This window comes from Cherax quadricarinatus, chromosome 91 (genome assembly GCF_038502225.1).
Source record: "Cherax quadricarinatus isolate ZL_2023a chromosome 91, ASM3850222v1, whole genome shotgun sequence".
Lineage (NCBI taxonomy): Eukaryota > Metazoa > Arthropoda > Malacostraca > Decapoda > Parastacidae > Cherax > Cherax quadricarinatus.
The window spans coordinates 1,413,874-1,431,359 of NC_091382.1; the positions used below are offsets into that span (position 1 = coordinate 1,413,874).

At 38.8% G+C, this 17,486-nt stretch overlaps 1 protein-coding gene across 3 annotated transcripts in view; it reads right to left on the bottom strand.

Annotated features, from left to right (window-relative positions):
* Positions 1-312: 312 nt before the first annotated feature.
* The window catches only part of LOC128704926 (protein split ends-like), a 407,345-nt gene continuing 390,171 nt past the window's right edge, over positions 313-17,486 (bottom strand). For all 3 annotated transcript variants that reach the window (XM_070104316.1, XM_070104317.1, XM_070104315.1), the window contains 3 exons: positions 5,164-5,364; positions 4,658-4,816; positions 313-2,970 (listed from right to left, as the gene is read on the bottom strand). In XM_070104316.1, coding sequence (XP_069960417.1) covers positions 2,842-2,970; positions 4,658-4,816; positions 5,164-5,364 — 489 coding nt within the window. In that variant the 3' untranslated portion in view covers positions 313-2,841. The remainder of the gene's footprint in view (positions 2,971-4,657; positions 4,817-5,163; positions 5,365-17,486) is intronic.

Sequence of the window (17,486 nt, forward strand, 5' to 3'; positions counted from 1 at the left end):
ATAAAGCCTCTTGTCACTTAATAATCGAGTTCCATTCCTAAGACTATATTGGTAAACAAATTTGCTGCTAAGCATATAATTTATCTAGTTTATCATTTTTTTTTCATATTGCCTTTGTTCCATTTATATAACAGTTTACTGTAATAACCAGAATAATGGAAATCAGCTTTAATCCATATTAAGGTATGCATACTGGTTACAGTCCATGTCGTTGCTAAGTGAGGAGACGCTGTATACCAAGAGAAACACCTATATTTTTTTTTTTTTTAACAAGAGACACTGGAGAAGATTGAGTAGGACAAACAAAAACTATTTATATATTTCATTGTGATCTTTATTGGGTTTTGAAATAATTTAAATTGGTCACTGGACTTTTTAATAAATTTTCTGACCAAAGAAGCTTCTAGAGAACTGAGGATCACAGCCTAAAAGTTTATTTAGACCTATTTACAAACGCCTCAGGCACACCACATATCTCTTATGCAACACTTAACAAGTACACTTACAAGTAAACACTTTTTCACATTTTCAAACTGTACATCAAAAATATATTTGCCACGTTATACATAATATTAATAAAAAGTGAAAATAGAATTCCGCTAACTTCTTGAGCAAACATACAATAGAGTGAATTCTGCCGAGAAACTGAAAACAGTGCAGAAATGAGAAAGCTTTTCGACTCTAGACCAAATAGTTTGTAGTTTTTTCCTTTTAATATCTATTGAAGAGTGGCGTAGCAGCGGCAGGCTAATCCGCATCAGGCGCCTTCTTATATTATGAGAATCTGTCTGACACCTTAATCAAGTGAGGAGTGTGACAGGCGAGCAAGGAATAAACAGCTGCTTTGAAAAAGGGAAGAGAGATGGCCTAATTTGCATGATGATTTTTGCAAGCTTTTAAATAATAAGGAATATTCTAAGGGTTTGGTGTATTTTTAAAGAGAAAAATACATATGCATGACAGAGTCATAGCAGACCATACATTAAGAAAAAAGCATCTAAAAGAGGCAGACATTTAATATAGAATGTTTTTAGAGTAAGTGCTGCAGCAAGATAGCAGAAGGTTCCTGAGGGCTGTGCTGAGGAGTCAGGAAGAAGGAAGAGGAACATGATAGAAACACTAGGTATAGAGAAAGGGAGGTTAAAGACAGTGTATATTAAGGTGGTTATTTTTATATCTGACACACGAAGTGATGAGACATGTGTGTGTGTTTGTGTCTGTATACAACAAGGAGGCAGAGCATCGCTTATGAGGGGGAGTATGCAAGAGAAAGATGATATATGATGAACAAGATGACTGGTAATAAATAAATCAGGGTGACTTCATACGAAGATCTGTACAGACAATAACAATGGGCTGCACACAGCCACCCTGAGTGCAGTGTGCACACATAATAAACATTTGAGTGTAGACACACAGCTTCATCAGTGTTTGTGGATCAAACTGTGTGTACTTCACCTATCATGATGGTGGTTGTGGCAGCTTTTAAGTACAATTCCACCAAAATGAACAGTAAAAAAGAATTAATTTACAATCAATATCATTATGTACAACTATACAGCTTGTCTAAAGACTATAGGCGGCATACAGGCACCATTGGGCCCAGGGCTGGTTAGGCCACACAAACTTTGTGTCTTGCACAATTTACACAACACTCATACATCACTCTTGTGAAATTAGTCATGATAGTTTATTTGGTATGTCCTTGGGTGCATGTTGTCTGAAGAAGTAGTGTAGCACAATAGACAAGGCCACAGCACCATACTTTGCCACACCATTGCTTTGTGATAGTGGTGATGACCTCATATAGTACATGTATTGTGGTTACAGGAACATCTGGATGTTGCAAGCTGCACACATCAAACAGTCAAAACACAACAGTGACACAAACTTATCACTTTCACATTCTTCTAACATGACACCAAGTCCCATTAAATGCTTTTCTGATTTGTTGTCAGACTTCTCAAAGTATCACACCTTGAATAAGGCATCAGCCTAAATTTGCAGTTATGCAAACATCATGTACGGAAAAAGTTGTGTTTATAAACATCTGGAATTTACACCATTATCACCTCACAACACATTTCCTTCACTTTCTTGACAGGTTTATGTTAATGCTTTGTACAAATTACCATCCACTTCCACTGCACTAAATCTTTGTCATATAGACATCATTTCTATCCTATATGCACATAATAAATTAATTCTTATCACATATCACGATGCTGTAAGTTTATTTTACAGCGTCAATACAGTTTTAGTATACATTAGTGTTTTCACAGTCTTTATATTTTTATAGTTATATTGGCAAGATACTGAATCATAATTCTTACAAATACGACCAGTAATATTTCAGGCTTTTAAGATATATTTTTCTAAAGATTTTGTAGTGTACTAACTACATACAGCAAGAGTAATGGAACTGTCCTATCCATTCTCAGAAGACCATTTCACTTAACAGTACTTTTCAGGGTGAGGACTATGTTTTCTAAGTGGTTGATCTAAAGATAAAGTAATTTGAGCTTTTTAATCTTTCTATTTGCTTTTACTGCAGACATAAAAATAGGAAAGTGATTTACAATAGCACAAGATGATAATCAACACTCCCAAATATTGGCAATGTTGATTATTTGCTGATCTTTGATATAGTTGCTTGTAATGATGCAGGTACGTAAAATATACACCAATATCAGACTTCCAAATAGCTTGACAGATTGAGTCGTGCTCATGCGATGGAGCAATAATATCATGTATCCTGTGTGACAGGCCTTCAAGGCTTCAGGAGGATTTGCACTCGAGGATTCTGTCGTCTTTAATAAAGATGAGTAAGGTGTCTTGGGTTCAGCAAGTAGCTATGACAACAAGGAGGTAGGAGATCTCTGCTACACGATGCAAAAGATCTGGCGAGATTCGAGCCAGGTTTTCGTTGGCAAAATCACAAGGTGGAAAGATGTGGACCACATATGCAGGCTGAAAAGAATTTGCAAAAGCATATTAGATCACTACCCTAATGATGCTGAAAATAAAATAGATAAACTAAACAGAAGATAAAGAAATCAGTGAAAAGTTAAGATATATAAAAAAACACATTGTCAAACCAACAATTTTTTCTAAATATTTCCTCATTCAGTTTTACATGATGGTAGGAGTGCTGGTGTCCATTTTTCTGTCTCATAAACATGCAAGGTTTCAGGTACGTCTTGCTACTTCTAGTTACACTTAGGTCACACTACACATATATGTACATACACACCCCTCTGGGTTTTCTTACTAGTTCTTGTTCTTGTTTATTTCCTCTTACCTCCATGGGGAAATGGAACAGAATTCTTCCTCCGTAAGCCATGCGTGTTGTAAGAGGCGACTAAAATGCCGGGAGCAAGGGGCTAGTAACCTCTTTTCCTGTATATATTACTAAATGTAAAAGGAGAAACTTTCGTTTTTCCTTTTGCGCCACCCTGCCTCGGTGGGATATGGCCGGTGTGTTGAAAGAAAGATTTCCTCATTCAATATTTTTCTACTCTAGTTCAACTTTCTAAAAAAAAATTAATTTGAATGATAAACAAGGTAATTTTCTTATAGTAGGCTGGGTTCAAAATATATTTATTGTCAATTTTTTATAACATTCTTTATCAAATGTATTAATTTTTTTATGCATGTCATTTTTTATTGGTACAAACCAGTTATGAATATTTTTTATGCCCTTTATTTTTTGATGGGGGGGGAGAGAGAGGCACACAAGCCCTAAATTAAAAACTAACCATAGAATTTTGTTCTAAATGTACTCAAGAGATTTCCCAGGCCCAAATCTTTTCTCGATTATGATTATTCTAATGAATACCAATAATAACCAGATTAGAGTACTACTTAAAGACAGAAGACCAAAGATAAATGGAAAAATCAAACCACACATGGGATTTATCTGAAAATTATTAACGCACACAAAATATGAAATAGAAAAAATTCATTAATGCACACAAAATATGAAATAGAAAAAATTCAATAATTCAAACAAGATATTATAATCAGGGGGGAGCACTAAACCCATAGGGGTTATACAGCACCTGTGCAGGAGGGGGGGGAATGGAAGGTATTCACTCAATTCAGGGAACTGGCACACAGATCCAATTCCCTAGACCAAGAGCCCCTCACCAACATTAAGGAACCTCCTTTCAGGGGTCATATAAGATAAACCTCATGTTATCACCACCTTCAAAATCAAGTTTCAGTCCGACTTGAACCAATTACAATCACAACAACACAAGAGAGTGAGGGAGCCAGTATATACAGGTGAGAGGGGGACAGGGATGTGACCAAGAGAGGAAGAACTAGTAGCAGTAATAAGGCTGGTAGTAGAATGTAGGTTTTAGGGGCACAACAGAAGAAATGAGGGTGGAGGGAGGTAATAGCAATCATAATAATAGTAGCAGTAATGAGTGATAGTCGTAGTAGTGCAAGTCAGATCAAAACATTGTTTTAACTTTCTCTCTCCTACATGCAGGTTATTTGTTTATTGTTCCAGTCACAGTATTGTGCATTTTTGTTCATCAAGATTTCACAGTGTCTCCAGTAAACTAACCTGTGATCAACTCTACACCATGGTAATCAAAACAGAATAATAAAAATTACACAGGTTCAATGGAAATATTTGGATACCAACTTGCTGTGTTCCCGGCGCTGAAACATTGACAATGCCAGCAGCCTGTTTCACCACTAGGTAGTTGATTATGCCATTGCGAAGACTGTTTTGTTGCTGCATGAAATCGTAGGAGTCTCGACCGTGTGGTAGTGCTAGCAGCATACAATGTTCTGCTTCCATCTGCAACAAAATAATGTTGCATGTAACCATCTTTAAATCCTTTTCCCCCCAAGAAAGAAAAAACTTTCATCATTATTCATACATAATCGCTGTCTTTGCAGAGGTGCTCAGTTACAACAGTTTAAATGTCACTCCAAACAGCCAATATCCCAAACCCTCATTTGAAGTGCAGGCATTATAGTACTTTCCACCTCCAGGACTCAAGTCCGGCTAACTGGTTTCCCTGAATCCCTTCACAAAATATTACCCTGCTCACACTCCAACAGCTCTTCAAGTCCAAAAACCATTTGTCTCCACTCCACTCACATTATAACCATTAAAAAATTAAGAACAGTAGCTTAACATACCTGAATCTTTCTAGCCACTCCTTCAAGTTGGGTTTGTTCAAGTCTCATTCTTTGTCCAATACGAATGGGGGAGGTGCTTCCATCAGGATATACTCTTAAGGCTCCTCTTGCAACATCACTACTGCCCGAAACGTATAACATCTGAACAGCTGCATGATCTTGTTTTAATCCAAGAAGACCAGCCCATGTCACATCAGAGCCCTAAGAAAAATAACAATAAAATTACTAAGAGACATTTTTTTTTGGACTATGGGGAAGTGGAGAATCCTCCATAAGCTATAGTGTTGCATAAGGCAACTAAAATGCCAGGACCAGGAAACTAGTAACCCTTTCTCCTTTAAAAATTAATAAATGTAAAAAGAAAAACTTTTTCTTCTCCTTTAAAAATTAATAAATGTAAAAAGAAAAACTTTTTCTTCTTTTTCGGGTCGCCCTGCCTCAGTGGGAGACGGCCAGTGTTAAAAAAAATCTTTAATGATCTCTTAATAATGTACAGTATTAACAAATCCACAGTTTTATGTGACAAAGGACAAATATACAATTGTCAAACATATTTTCTGCATCATCTCAGTTTTGCTACTGGCCACCAGCATAGTCTACTATATATTACCTGTTGCAACTTACTATATTAGGACTGGTGAAGTCACTCGTGGTGAAACATTTCAATTAATAAATGCCCTGAGCTCTACACACATGTCCTTTTCCACAATTTGTTGGTCATACCTGCCTAAGCTCTCTGGGAGTTAGCGTGGGCTGTTACCAAGCACCATGGCTTGTTGTAGTGTTTTAGAATCTCAGGTTCAAGTGTTAAAGGAGGAGGTTCTACTTCTTCAGGAGGAAAATAGGAGGCTGAAGCTTCACCTAGATGGGTTTGGGAGTAAGTGTGAGGAGGAAATGGTCACCAGCAGTGAGAGTGGCACCTGCTTTAAGTGGCAAGTGGTGCACAGTTCAGGAAGAAGGAAGATAAAGAGAGTTAATAGAGAAGATGTGAAGGTAGGAAATCTATTCTCCAGGACAAATGTACTTCAGTGGTTAGTGATGTTTAAGGCAACACTGATTCCCCTGCTAATCAAGGTAAGAATATTTTAATTGTAGGAGATTCTCAGGTAAGATATATGGACCGTACTTTTTGTAACAGAGGGTGTGCCTCCCAGGAGCTGGTGTTGGTGACATAATCAGCAAGTTAGATAATATTATGTCAGGTAATGGGAGCAAGCCCATTATCTGTCTTAGTGCTGGGGGTAATGACATTGGGAAGGACAGGAGCTGCTGGATATGTACAGGTCAGCCATAGAAGTAGTCAGGTCTAAGGGAGGGATCCTAGTCATATGTAGCATCTTGCCAAGAAAGGGAGTGGGCAATGAATGCATGTCTAGGGCAACTGGTATAAATTGCTGGCTAGACAGGTACTGCAAGAACTTGCAATCCCATTCACTGATAACTGGGACAAATTATATGGCAAATGTGATATGTATGCAAGGGATGGGGTTCATCTCTCTGGGGCTGGAGTGGCTGCATTAGCCAATTCGATTGAGGGGGTAACTAATGACTTGTCTAGAACTTTAAACTGAGAGATTATAGAGGTATGGGTGTTTGTGAGAAACAATCAGGCTGCAGTATTAGGGTTGAAAACAGCAGATATTACTGGGATACCTCAGGGGTATGTTCAATATTCAAAATAAAGTTGCTAGTAAAGGCAAATCAACAGAGATAGTAGAGGGCAACTAGTGACTAGCTCCCTTAAGGTTTGCTATACAAATAGTAGGAGTCTAAGAAATAAGATACACGAGTTAAGATTACTTGCAAGTGTAGGTAATACAGATATTATTGGTATAACAGAGACCTGGTTAAACCTGAAAGATAAAGAAATGCTTTCTGAATGCAACATACAGGGTTATAAATTATTCCACACTGATAGGGTCAACAGGAACGGTGGTGGAGTGGCGATGTATGTCAAAGATAATTTAAATTGTCTTAAGACATGATATAAGATTAGAAACACCAGACACAAAATCTGTTTCTCGAGGGTCATGACAAATTAATTTTGGGTGTTATTTATAAGCCCCCAAACCTTGATAGGGAGTGCAGTAAGCTGTTATGGGACGAAATTCATAAGGCATCTAGATATGAAAATATTGTGCTAATAGGAGATTTTAACTTTAGACAAATTGATTGGAGCCAGAAGCATTGTGGGGGGGGGGGGCTGCCCCAGGTGACACCAAAGAGGCTCTAAAGAAGGTGACACTAAGAACATAAGGAGAAACACAAGAGAAAAATCCTTTGTTTCTATATAGCCTATTATATGATTACAGAGTACCAATAGGCCTATAGTATAGGGAAAATCAATGACACTATATGATAATCTACAATAAATTGATATTTTGTTGCGATGTTTTGGAAAAACCCTTAATCACCCTGGCATCACTATGATCAGTCATCAGTGACGTAACATCCTGTGTCTGCTGCACCGCCCACCAGTGAGTTTGGTCCAGGTGGTGTATATGTGGCTGGGTTAAACAGACAAAGGGTCAGGTAATTATCATATTTTGAGCTTTACTTTTGCTTATTGGTGATATCAATCATGTTCATGAACCAAGATACATGAACGGGTGAGAACTGACATTCAAGACATGTTGAAATAACCATGGTACATAAGAATGGAGGAACACTGCAGAAGACCTACTGGCCCATACAAGGCAGGTCCTTATCAAAACTACCCCTACCCAAAGCTTTTCCACCACATGAATAACTACAACTACTACTACTACCTCTACTTGTACTACACCTCACTCAAAGCCTATATATACCCTCTGTGTCCATGTATTGTTTGTATCAGCTTGACAAAGTTCCTGGAAAGTAAAATGTTGACCCTCTCTACTTTGTATTGGACTGATGAAGCCACTGTGTGGCGAAACGTTTCCTTAATAAAGATTCCCATATGTTGCATAAGTGTCTCAATCTTCAACTTATCAGTTTTCAAACCATTTATCACAGTAGTGAATGTATATGCCACTGTACATAGGCTTGTGCTACACGGAAAAACCAAAACCTGTATCTGAAAGGTGGATATTAACATCAAGGAAAGGAAGCAAGGAATTAGATTCTCATTGAAGATTGAGACACTTATACAACATAAGAAAGGAGGAACACTGCAGCAGGCCTGTTGGCCCACTTTGTATTGTACTGATGAAGTCACACAGTGGCTTCATCAGTACAATACGAAGTAGAAATGGGTACGGAGGAGGAGTTTGAGGTAATCAGTCCCTCAGCCTGGACTACCTCAAACTCTTCCTCTCCGTACCCATTTCTACTTTGTATTGGACTGATGAAGCCACTGTGTGGCAAAACATTTCCTTAATAAAGATTCCCATATGTTGCATAAGTGTCTCAATCTTCAACTTGTCGGTTTTCAAAACCGTTTATCATATTAGATTCCCATTCTGCTTTAAACTTAATGGAAAGGGTAAGATTATTAAGGGCATCAAGAAATGGTTGAAAGAAACTAGTCATGAGGCAAAAGAGCAAAGATGTCATCTACATACACAACTTTTCTTGTATGAGTGAATATCAAAATGGTATACAATACCGACAGGTTGGTTGGTAAGACACATAGGCAACAGTTAGGCAATTTTATTCCGAAACGTTTTGCCTACACAGTAGGCTTCTTCAGTTCTTCAGTCGAGTACAGAAAGTAGGCAGCAGCAGTAGAGATGCGAAGACGATGTAATCAGTCCTTCAAGGGTGATGGACTGATTACGTCGTCTTCACATCTCTACTGCTCCTGCCTACTTTCTGTACTTGACTGAAGAAGCCTACTGTGTAGGCGAAACATTTCGGAATAAAGTTGCCTATGTGTCTTACCTACCTTTCTTTGTATTAATCTTAGTCTTGGCTTTGTCTCTGTAGATGCCTTCCTTTCCCATTACATTGTAAAATGCTCCAAACTTCAGAACACCCTTGACTTAACCTGATTCTTTTTTCCTCTTTCTCCTTTGGGTTTACTTTCTTCTGCCTTGGGTATTTGGTCCATTATTATTATTTCCCCCACTCCCTGTGCTTTTGTTCCTACCTTTTGTGGGCCCCTAGTTCCCTTTCAGTGCTCCTCTTTCTTAGTATTTGACTTGCTCCACTATACTACGACTACCTCCTTTCCTACTACCTCTGTTATCCCGTCCCTGTCTGCTGGCCTATATATAATACCTCCTCTGCTTTTTGTTAGTGTGACTTTGTAAATGGTCTAAGTCGGACTGAAACGTCATGAACTCCTCTCTCCTGTGTGCGGGTAACTTGTGTATTGCTCCACTCACGGTATTGTGCCTTTTAGTTATTTATTGATATCCATTTTAGCCATGCATTGTTGTTACCAATCCTTGTGGAGTAAAGCCTATAGGGCCACGTGGCTTACCAAATAATATGGTACACATTACTATTACATATGACCATTATGACTATTTTTCCAATTCACTGGAAAGTAGGCTTAATTTTTTCTGCTTTGCTCTCATTCTGGTTAGAGTCTGAATTACATATCCAAATTAGGTTCTACTGAAAAAATTAATGCAATCATGAAACAACAGTTATTAATGGTTAGTCTTAATTTCATCTGAACTTAACCCACTTATTTCCTTTCCTAACTTCATTTCATCCTCGGTAGGATAATAGAATTGGCACCATTTATTTCTTTGTCACCATTAAAAATTACCAAATATTCAGTAGAACCAAAACGGTGAACCTGGCATTCTTTTTTCAGATCATTGATATAATATCATGCCTCATGGAGTGCATAAATAGAAGAGGCCTCGTGGATGTCAACAAATGAAGACAAAAAATGAAAAAGTTCAGCTAATGCGGAAAATGGCTGAGTCTATGGTTCAGTATCTCAGTGTTATCTTACTGATAACACTGGTGTCAATTCTGACTCCGACAATGGTAATATAAGCGAGATGAATGAAGGGAATGAGTGTCTGAGAGAGTTAGCATCGATGTGATGTTTCTTCTTGGAAAATTCCAGTTCCAGACCATTCCAGGATGGCCCTTTTCGTGTTATAGAGAGAAAAAATGCAAAAAACGATGAACGCCAGCTTTCTAAAGAATGGTTCTACAAACAGATGCTGAATGGCGAGAAAATTTTGCAATCATGGATGGTGTACTTGCTATCTACAGCAGTTACTGCTGTAGATTATTTACATCAGTGTTACAAGTATAACATTGAAGTTTGTGACTGGGTTTCAAATATGGTGGAAGCTGCATCCAAACGTATACAATCATAAAACTTTTGATGAACACCTACGTTGCCTCAAGAATTGGGAAACCATGGCAATGGGTCTAAGGGTAAACAAAACCATAGATGAAGAAATAATCGTTTTAATGGAAATCCAGAAGAAAAGGTGGAAGGAAATATTATACAGGTTGCTCGACATTACACTGTTTCTGGCTAAATAGAACTTAGCATTTCACGGCCACAGGGACGACGAATTCTCATCAAATAGAGGAAACTTTCTTGAGGCGGTTGAATTAATGGCTAAGTATGATCCTGTGCTAAAAGAGCACCTAATGAGACTGAAGTGCAGCTCAAGCGAACACAGGTCATCAGTTTCTTATCTCTCACCATCAACTCAAAATAAGTTTTTAAGTGTTCTGGCAAATCGAGTCAAAGAGAAACTTGTTACTGATATCAAGAGAGCTGTATACTACAGCATTATATTTGACAGTACACCAGATGTCAGAAGTTATCAGTTACATGTAAATGGAGAATGGAAGAGTTCAAGTGAACGAAGTTTTTCTTCCTTGGAAGGGCAAAAAAGTTGCTGATATCAGTTCTGATGTCCTGAAAAAGCTGGAAAGTGATGGACTGGACTTCATGCTGTGCCGTGCTCAGGGACATGACAATGCTGCCACCATGGCCGGGGTCCATGGAGGTGAACAAGCCATTCTTAAAGAAAAGAACAAGAAGGCAATTTTCAGTGGTTGTGTGGACCATTCATTGAACTTGTGTGGTCAGCATTCTTTTGCCGAGAATTCATCATGCGTAAAATTTTTTGGGAGTCTTCAGTCAGCGTATACATTCTTTGCCTCTTCCACCCATCGATGGAATGTATTAATGGACCATACTGCAGTGTCTTTGAAAAGATTATCAACAAGAAGATGGAGTTCTCATTACAATGCAGTGAAACCAGTAGCAGAATCGTTCGAGAAATTTGTGGCAGCGATTGAAGCTTTGCGATCCACGGGAAAATCTGGATACAAGAGGAGCAGCACAAGGTCTTCTCCCTGCTGTGTGTGATTTCACATTTGTGTGTTATCTGTATTTCTGGTGTGACATACCTTGGGAGGTTCAGCTTGCACAGCAGTACTTGCACACTAAGGATTTAACTCTTGACAAAGTAAAGCTAGAGGCACTGTGATTATTTTTGAATGAAGGGCGAGATCGCATAGTGGAAAATTCAATACAACAGGCACTCTTGAAATGTGAGAAGTATGGATTTCCAACAGTGAGAAGAATCAGGGTAAAGAAAAGGATGACAGGGGAGCAGGCAAGAGATTCCGGACTCACTCTACAGGAAGAAAACAAGATGGCGATGTTGGAGTGCATTGATCGTTTTCATAATGAACTCTAGATACGATGAAAAGCATTCAAGAATGTGGCAGCCATGTTTCAGGTCATCCAAACAAAGAATCTTGTGGAAGCTACTGAAGAAGAATTGGAGGTAATGGCTTCAAGACTCAGTCTTCTATAATGAAAGATGCAAGAATGAGCTCATGCTTGAAATACCAAGACTAAGGCAGCACCTGCAAGCTGCTGATGTTGATCTTGAAAAAGTTAAGCACTGGACTGCAGTGGGTGCAATAACAGTCATAGCTGAATGGAATTTCACTGAATCTCTGACACTCTGCCTGAGGTTGTTCCTTCCTTTGTGTGTTTCTGTGGCTTCTTGTGAAAGGAGTTTCTCCAAGTTGAAGCTGATTAAAAACTATTTACAGTCCACAATGAGTCGATCCAGAATCTCTGACATAGCAATGTTATCCATAGAAAATGGGTCAGTTGACAGCATTGATTTTGATGAAGTGATAGATGATTTTGCAGGATTGAAGGCAAGGAAATGTAAGATCTGATCATTGAGATGTTACCTGTACTCAAGGTCAAATAGGAACTAGTGTTTATCTGATGTTGCAACTTTTTTTTTATTTTTCAAGCTTTTTTTTTGGCATTGTTGAAGATGAATAAATGTAGAATCTGTTGGCTGTACTCAAAGTGGTATTTGAGTTTATGTTTCCTCAATATAACTACGATTATTTATATTATCATTAATAAAGTTGAGAAATATTCTCCTGTTTAGTGTATGACCCGGAAACGTTCTCATTGCTAAACATTAGTCACTGGTCATGCAGTAGTGACATAACTGGAGTTTACTCCCCCCATCCCCCCGCCCCTGGATTTCATGGGGGTGACACCAAAGATGCCGCCCCGGGTGACACCAACCCTAGCGACGCCTCTGATTGGAGCAATACAACAGGAAATCTTGAGTCTAGTGACTTTCTTGATACGGTTCAGGATTGCTTTTTAGAATAGTTGCGACAGAATAAACAATCTGCTTGACTTGGTTCTTGCTAACAAAGAATCACTAATTAATAATCTTGAAGTTAATGATGAGCTTGGGGAAAGTGATCACAAATCACTTAGTTTCAATATATCATGGAATTACCCAGATAACTACAATCAAATCTGTTCCAGATTTTCGCTTGACCAATTTCATGAGAGAGAAATTACCTGGTGGGCTAAATTGAGATGACATGACTATGGGTCAGGGAGGTGATCTTAGTTGCCAATATGACGTTTTTCAGAGCACAGTTCTAGCTGCCCAGACAACTTTTCCAAGTAGGGAAATTAGATCTAACAAAAATGATCCCAAATGGATGAACAATATATTAAAACATCTCACTGGTCAAAAGAGGATGGGCAGTTAAGAAATCAATATATTCAATTAAAGAGAGGAATAAGAAAAGCAAAAAGGGATTATGAGGCTAAGGTCACAAGGGATTCAAAGACTAACCCAAAAGGGTTCTTTCAGGTATACAGAAGTAAGATTAGGGACAAGATTGGCCCACTTAAGAGTAACTCTGGTCAGATCACTGACAGTGATAAGGATATGTGTGAAATTTTCAATACCTACTTCTCTCAGTTTTTACCCAGGAAAATACTAGCAAAATTCTTGAAATAATAGATTATGTAGAACAGGGCGATAATAAACTATGCATGATTGCAGTTACTAGTGACATGGTCCTCAGACAAATAGAGAAATTAAAACCTAACAAATCCCCAGGCCCTGATGAACTGTTTGCAAGGGTGTTAAAGGAATGTAAAGAGGAACTTAGTACAGTAGGGCCCCACTTATACGGCAGGTTAGGCTCCAGGCTACCGCCGTAAAGTGGAACACCCTTTTTTTCCACTTATAAATGCATACAAATACTAGATAACAAGTTTACACTAACATATATTAAGTTAGCAATAGAACCAGGCATCAAAAAACAATAAAAAAGTACAATACACACATAGTGCACTCATTACTTACCTTAAAATATTTATAGTCTTAATCTAGGGTGAGACAAGTAGTATTTATTGTAAGAAATCAAGTGTGGTATGTATGGTAGTCAGCCGGGCTACCATACCAGGCCACCCCACCTACACATAATATTCTATGATATTTAAGCATCCCAGAGCAATAAAATGTATATGCAGTTCACTCATTACTTACCTTAAAATATTTGTTGTCTTAATGTAGGGTCAGGAGTAAGTAAATGAGATAAAACGAATAAATGAGAGAGAGAAAGAATGAGTGCATGAGAGAGGACAGGCGCAGAGTTATGTAAACAAACCAGGCGAAGGTAAGTTTTGTAAACAAACAAAGTGTACACGTCTGGTTGTGTACAAGTTACATTGTGTACAGGTTGTCTCTACATTGATACGGTAGAATAAATAAAGAAGAACACTCCCAGTCTCATGTAACATCATTTTGAGAAGAAATGACGCTCTGAGTGAAGGCAATGGAAATAAGTCACTCTGTCTGACTTTTTTGGGTTATCCTAGGTTCTCTACACATATGCTGTCATATATGATAATCTTTGTAACTGTATTTGTGTATACAGGTGTCCCTCAACATTCGCGAGGGTTAGGGGATCAAGAGCCTCGCGAATGTTGAAAAACCGTGAATGTTTGGTGCCCCAATATATTGTAGGGAAATATAATACAATACTGCTTAACTTGTTGAACCATGAACAATCATAAAATACATGAAAACGTCGTAAGTTGTACTAAATATATACATGTTTTGCTTTAATAAGATGTATGTTATTAAATACCACAGACTCCACCACTGCCTCCACCACTTCCTCAACCAATGCGAGTCCCTACTACCCTCCCTCCGACCCCCGCAACTGGCAGCCAGCCCTCCCACCACTCAGTGTGGTGAGTGTTTTGTTTGTTCATTATTTGTTATTAAACTACAGTATAAATAATGTAAACACATTCATGACTGCATATTGGAATGGCTATTTGAACAGGTATTGGACGGTGACATCATGTGTTTACTCTTGAACACAGCAAAGAAACAAACATTTCTGCTACTGCTAATAATAACAATAGTAATAATAATAATAATAATAATAATAATAATAATAATAATAATATGATATAATTGAAGAAGGAAACTGTACAAAAATACGAGGGAGTGGTTGACACATCGTCAGTGTGACTTTGTTTATGCTGGAGTGAACATTAGTCTCCCTGCTCTTCCAAACATTTCACAATAATTCATTGTTTGGTGCTTGTAGATTGAGTGTGACTGGAGTGGTAGAGGCAGTGGTAGAGGCAGTGGTAGAGGCAGTGGTAGAGGCAGTGGTAGAGGCAGTGGTAGAGGCAGTGGTAGAGACAGTGATAGAGGCAGTGGTATTTACTAACATATACGTATGTTATAAATAATAATATTTTTTTTTTATTATCACATTGGCCGATTCCCACCAAGGCAGGGTGGCCACCAAGGCAGGGTGGCCACCATGGCAGGGTGGCCCGAAAAAGAAAAACTTTCACCATCATTCACTCCATCACTGTCTTGCCAGAAGGGTGCTTTACACTACAGTTTTTAAACTGCAACATTAACACCCCTCCTTCAGAGTGGGGGGGGGGGGGGGTGTTAATGTTGCAGTTTAAAATAATAATAGTACATGTTAATATTAATAACATTTATAATAATAATAATAAATGTTATTCATAATGTACTATTATTATTTATAACATATATGTTAGTAAATATCACTGCCTCTACCACTGCCTCTATCACTGCCTCTACCACTGCCTCTACCACTGCCTCTATCACTGTCTCTACCACTGCCTCTACCACTGCCTCTACCACTGCCTCTACCACTGCCTCTACCACTGCCTCTACCACTGCCTCTATCACTGCCTCTACCACTGCCTCTACCACTGCCTCTACCACTGCCTCTACCACTGCCTCTACCACTGCCTCTATCACTGCCTCTATCACTGCCTCTATCACTGCCTCTACCACTGCCTCTATCACTGCCTCTACCACTGCCTCTACCACTGCCTCTACCACTGCCTCTATCACTGCCTCTGCCACTGCCTCTGCCACTGCCTCTATCACTGCCTCTACCACTGCCTCTACCACTGCCTCTATCACTGCCTCTACCACTGCCTCTACCACTGCCTCTACCACTGCCTCTACCACTGCCTCTACCACTGCCTCTACCACTGCCTCTACCACTGCCTCTACCACTGCCTCTACCACTGCCTCTACCACTGCCTCTATCATGTGGGAGTTCGATACGTGGATTAGGGTAGAAATACTCACGTAGGCTGTTATACGTATATTGGCGATATGTGGAGAGAGACCTGCCAGCCGTTACCTATCTCCTTGCTACTACTCGATATACTGGCTAGCCGGGCTGCCCAGTACCCAGTGGGTCTTTGAATACTGCTGAGGTCAGCACAATATGAAAGACCGTGACTCAAGAGACGGTTGATCGTTGAGTCAGACGGTACTGGTAACTGGTTACTACTACTGAGACTGGTAACTGGTTACTACTACTGAGAGCTCGGCGACGCTAACGTATGTCGTCTCGACATACAACTAATACAAACTAGAGATGGCAGGTATACGGCTTGGGCTGATTCTATACAATGTCAAAGTACACAACATGAAACATTATAGATACATAAGTAGAACATTGGAATGAAAGCTTACGTAACTGAAACTGTAATGCAATACAAGGTATACTATAGTACAACTTAAAACTCAACAAATGAACAACGAACTCAACATTGAGATTACAAGTGATAAAAACAAAAATTTTGATCGATCGATCTGTATTCGTGTGATCTACGGATTCTGAGGAAGGAATATATACAAAGAAAGAGTGTTTAACAGAAAGGCAGATTCGGTGCACGCAAATCTAGACTGTTAACTCTCAGAATGCGGAGAGAACATGAACACAAAAAAAAAATTCTTGAATACTGATAAGTTGATACTGTAATTATTCATCTATACAGGTTATTTACATTTAACCCCAACTCTGCTAGGGTGTGATTGACATATGCAGAATGGGTGTCATCTCTGGGAGGATCAAACTCTGTAGCATTGGCTAACTCATGCTGTATTTGAGGCAAATCTGAATTGGAAGTTACAAATGATACTTGAGGATTTCTCAATACCTGTCGTGTACGTAGGGAATAACGACATTCAGGTTGGTCGTCTGACTGAGTATCAGAGGAAGAGAGTACAGGATCAGGAGGATTGTCAGAGTCTGTCACATTAGTCTGGGTTGGAACATCATTATCATCACATACTAACTTCATATGATCCAAATGCGATTCTTTATACTGACCAGTACTAATCTCTCTAACCTTATACTTATTACCAGTGATATGTTCAACTACTCGATAAGGACCAACAAACCTTTGATCAAGCTTTGGCATAGCAGACGTTTTGTTAAAATTAGTCAGCATAACTCTCGAACCTACTTTGATTTTGGATGGCTTTACTCGAGTATTTGCGACTCTTGTAAATTCTGCTGTTGATTTATGAAGTGTTTCACGGATTCTTCTAAAAACACTTTGAGCTAAGCTGGTACGAGTTGCTACGAAATCATCAGGGTTATAATTTGGTTTCGGATTAGAATATAACAACTCATAAGGCAAACGTTTATCTACACCGTACAATGCATAATGTGGAGTGTCACCTATAGAAACATTGTAAGCAGAATTTATAGCACACTGCACATCAGGTATAACTTCATCCCAAGTTTCACTATTG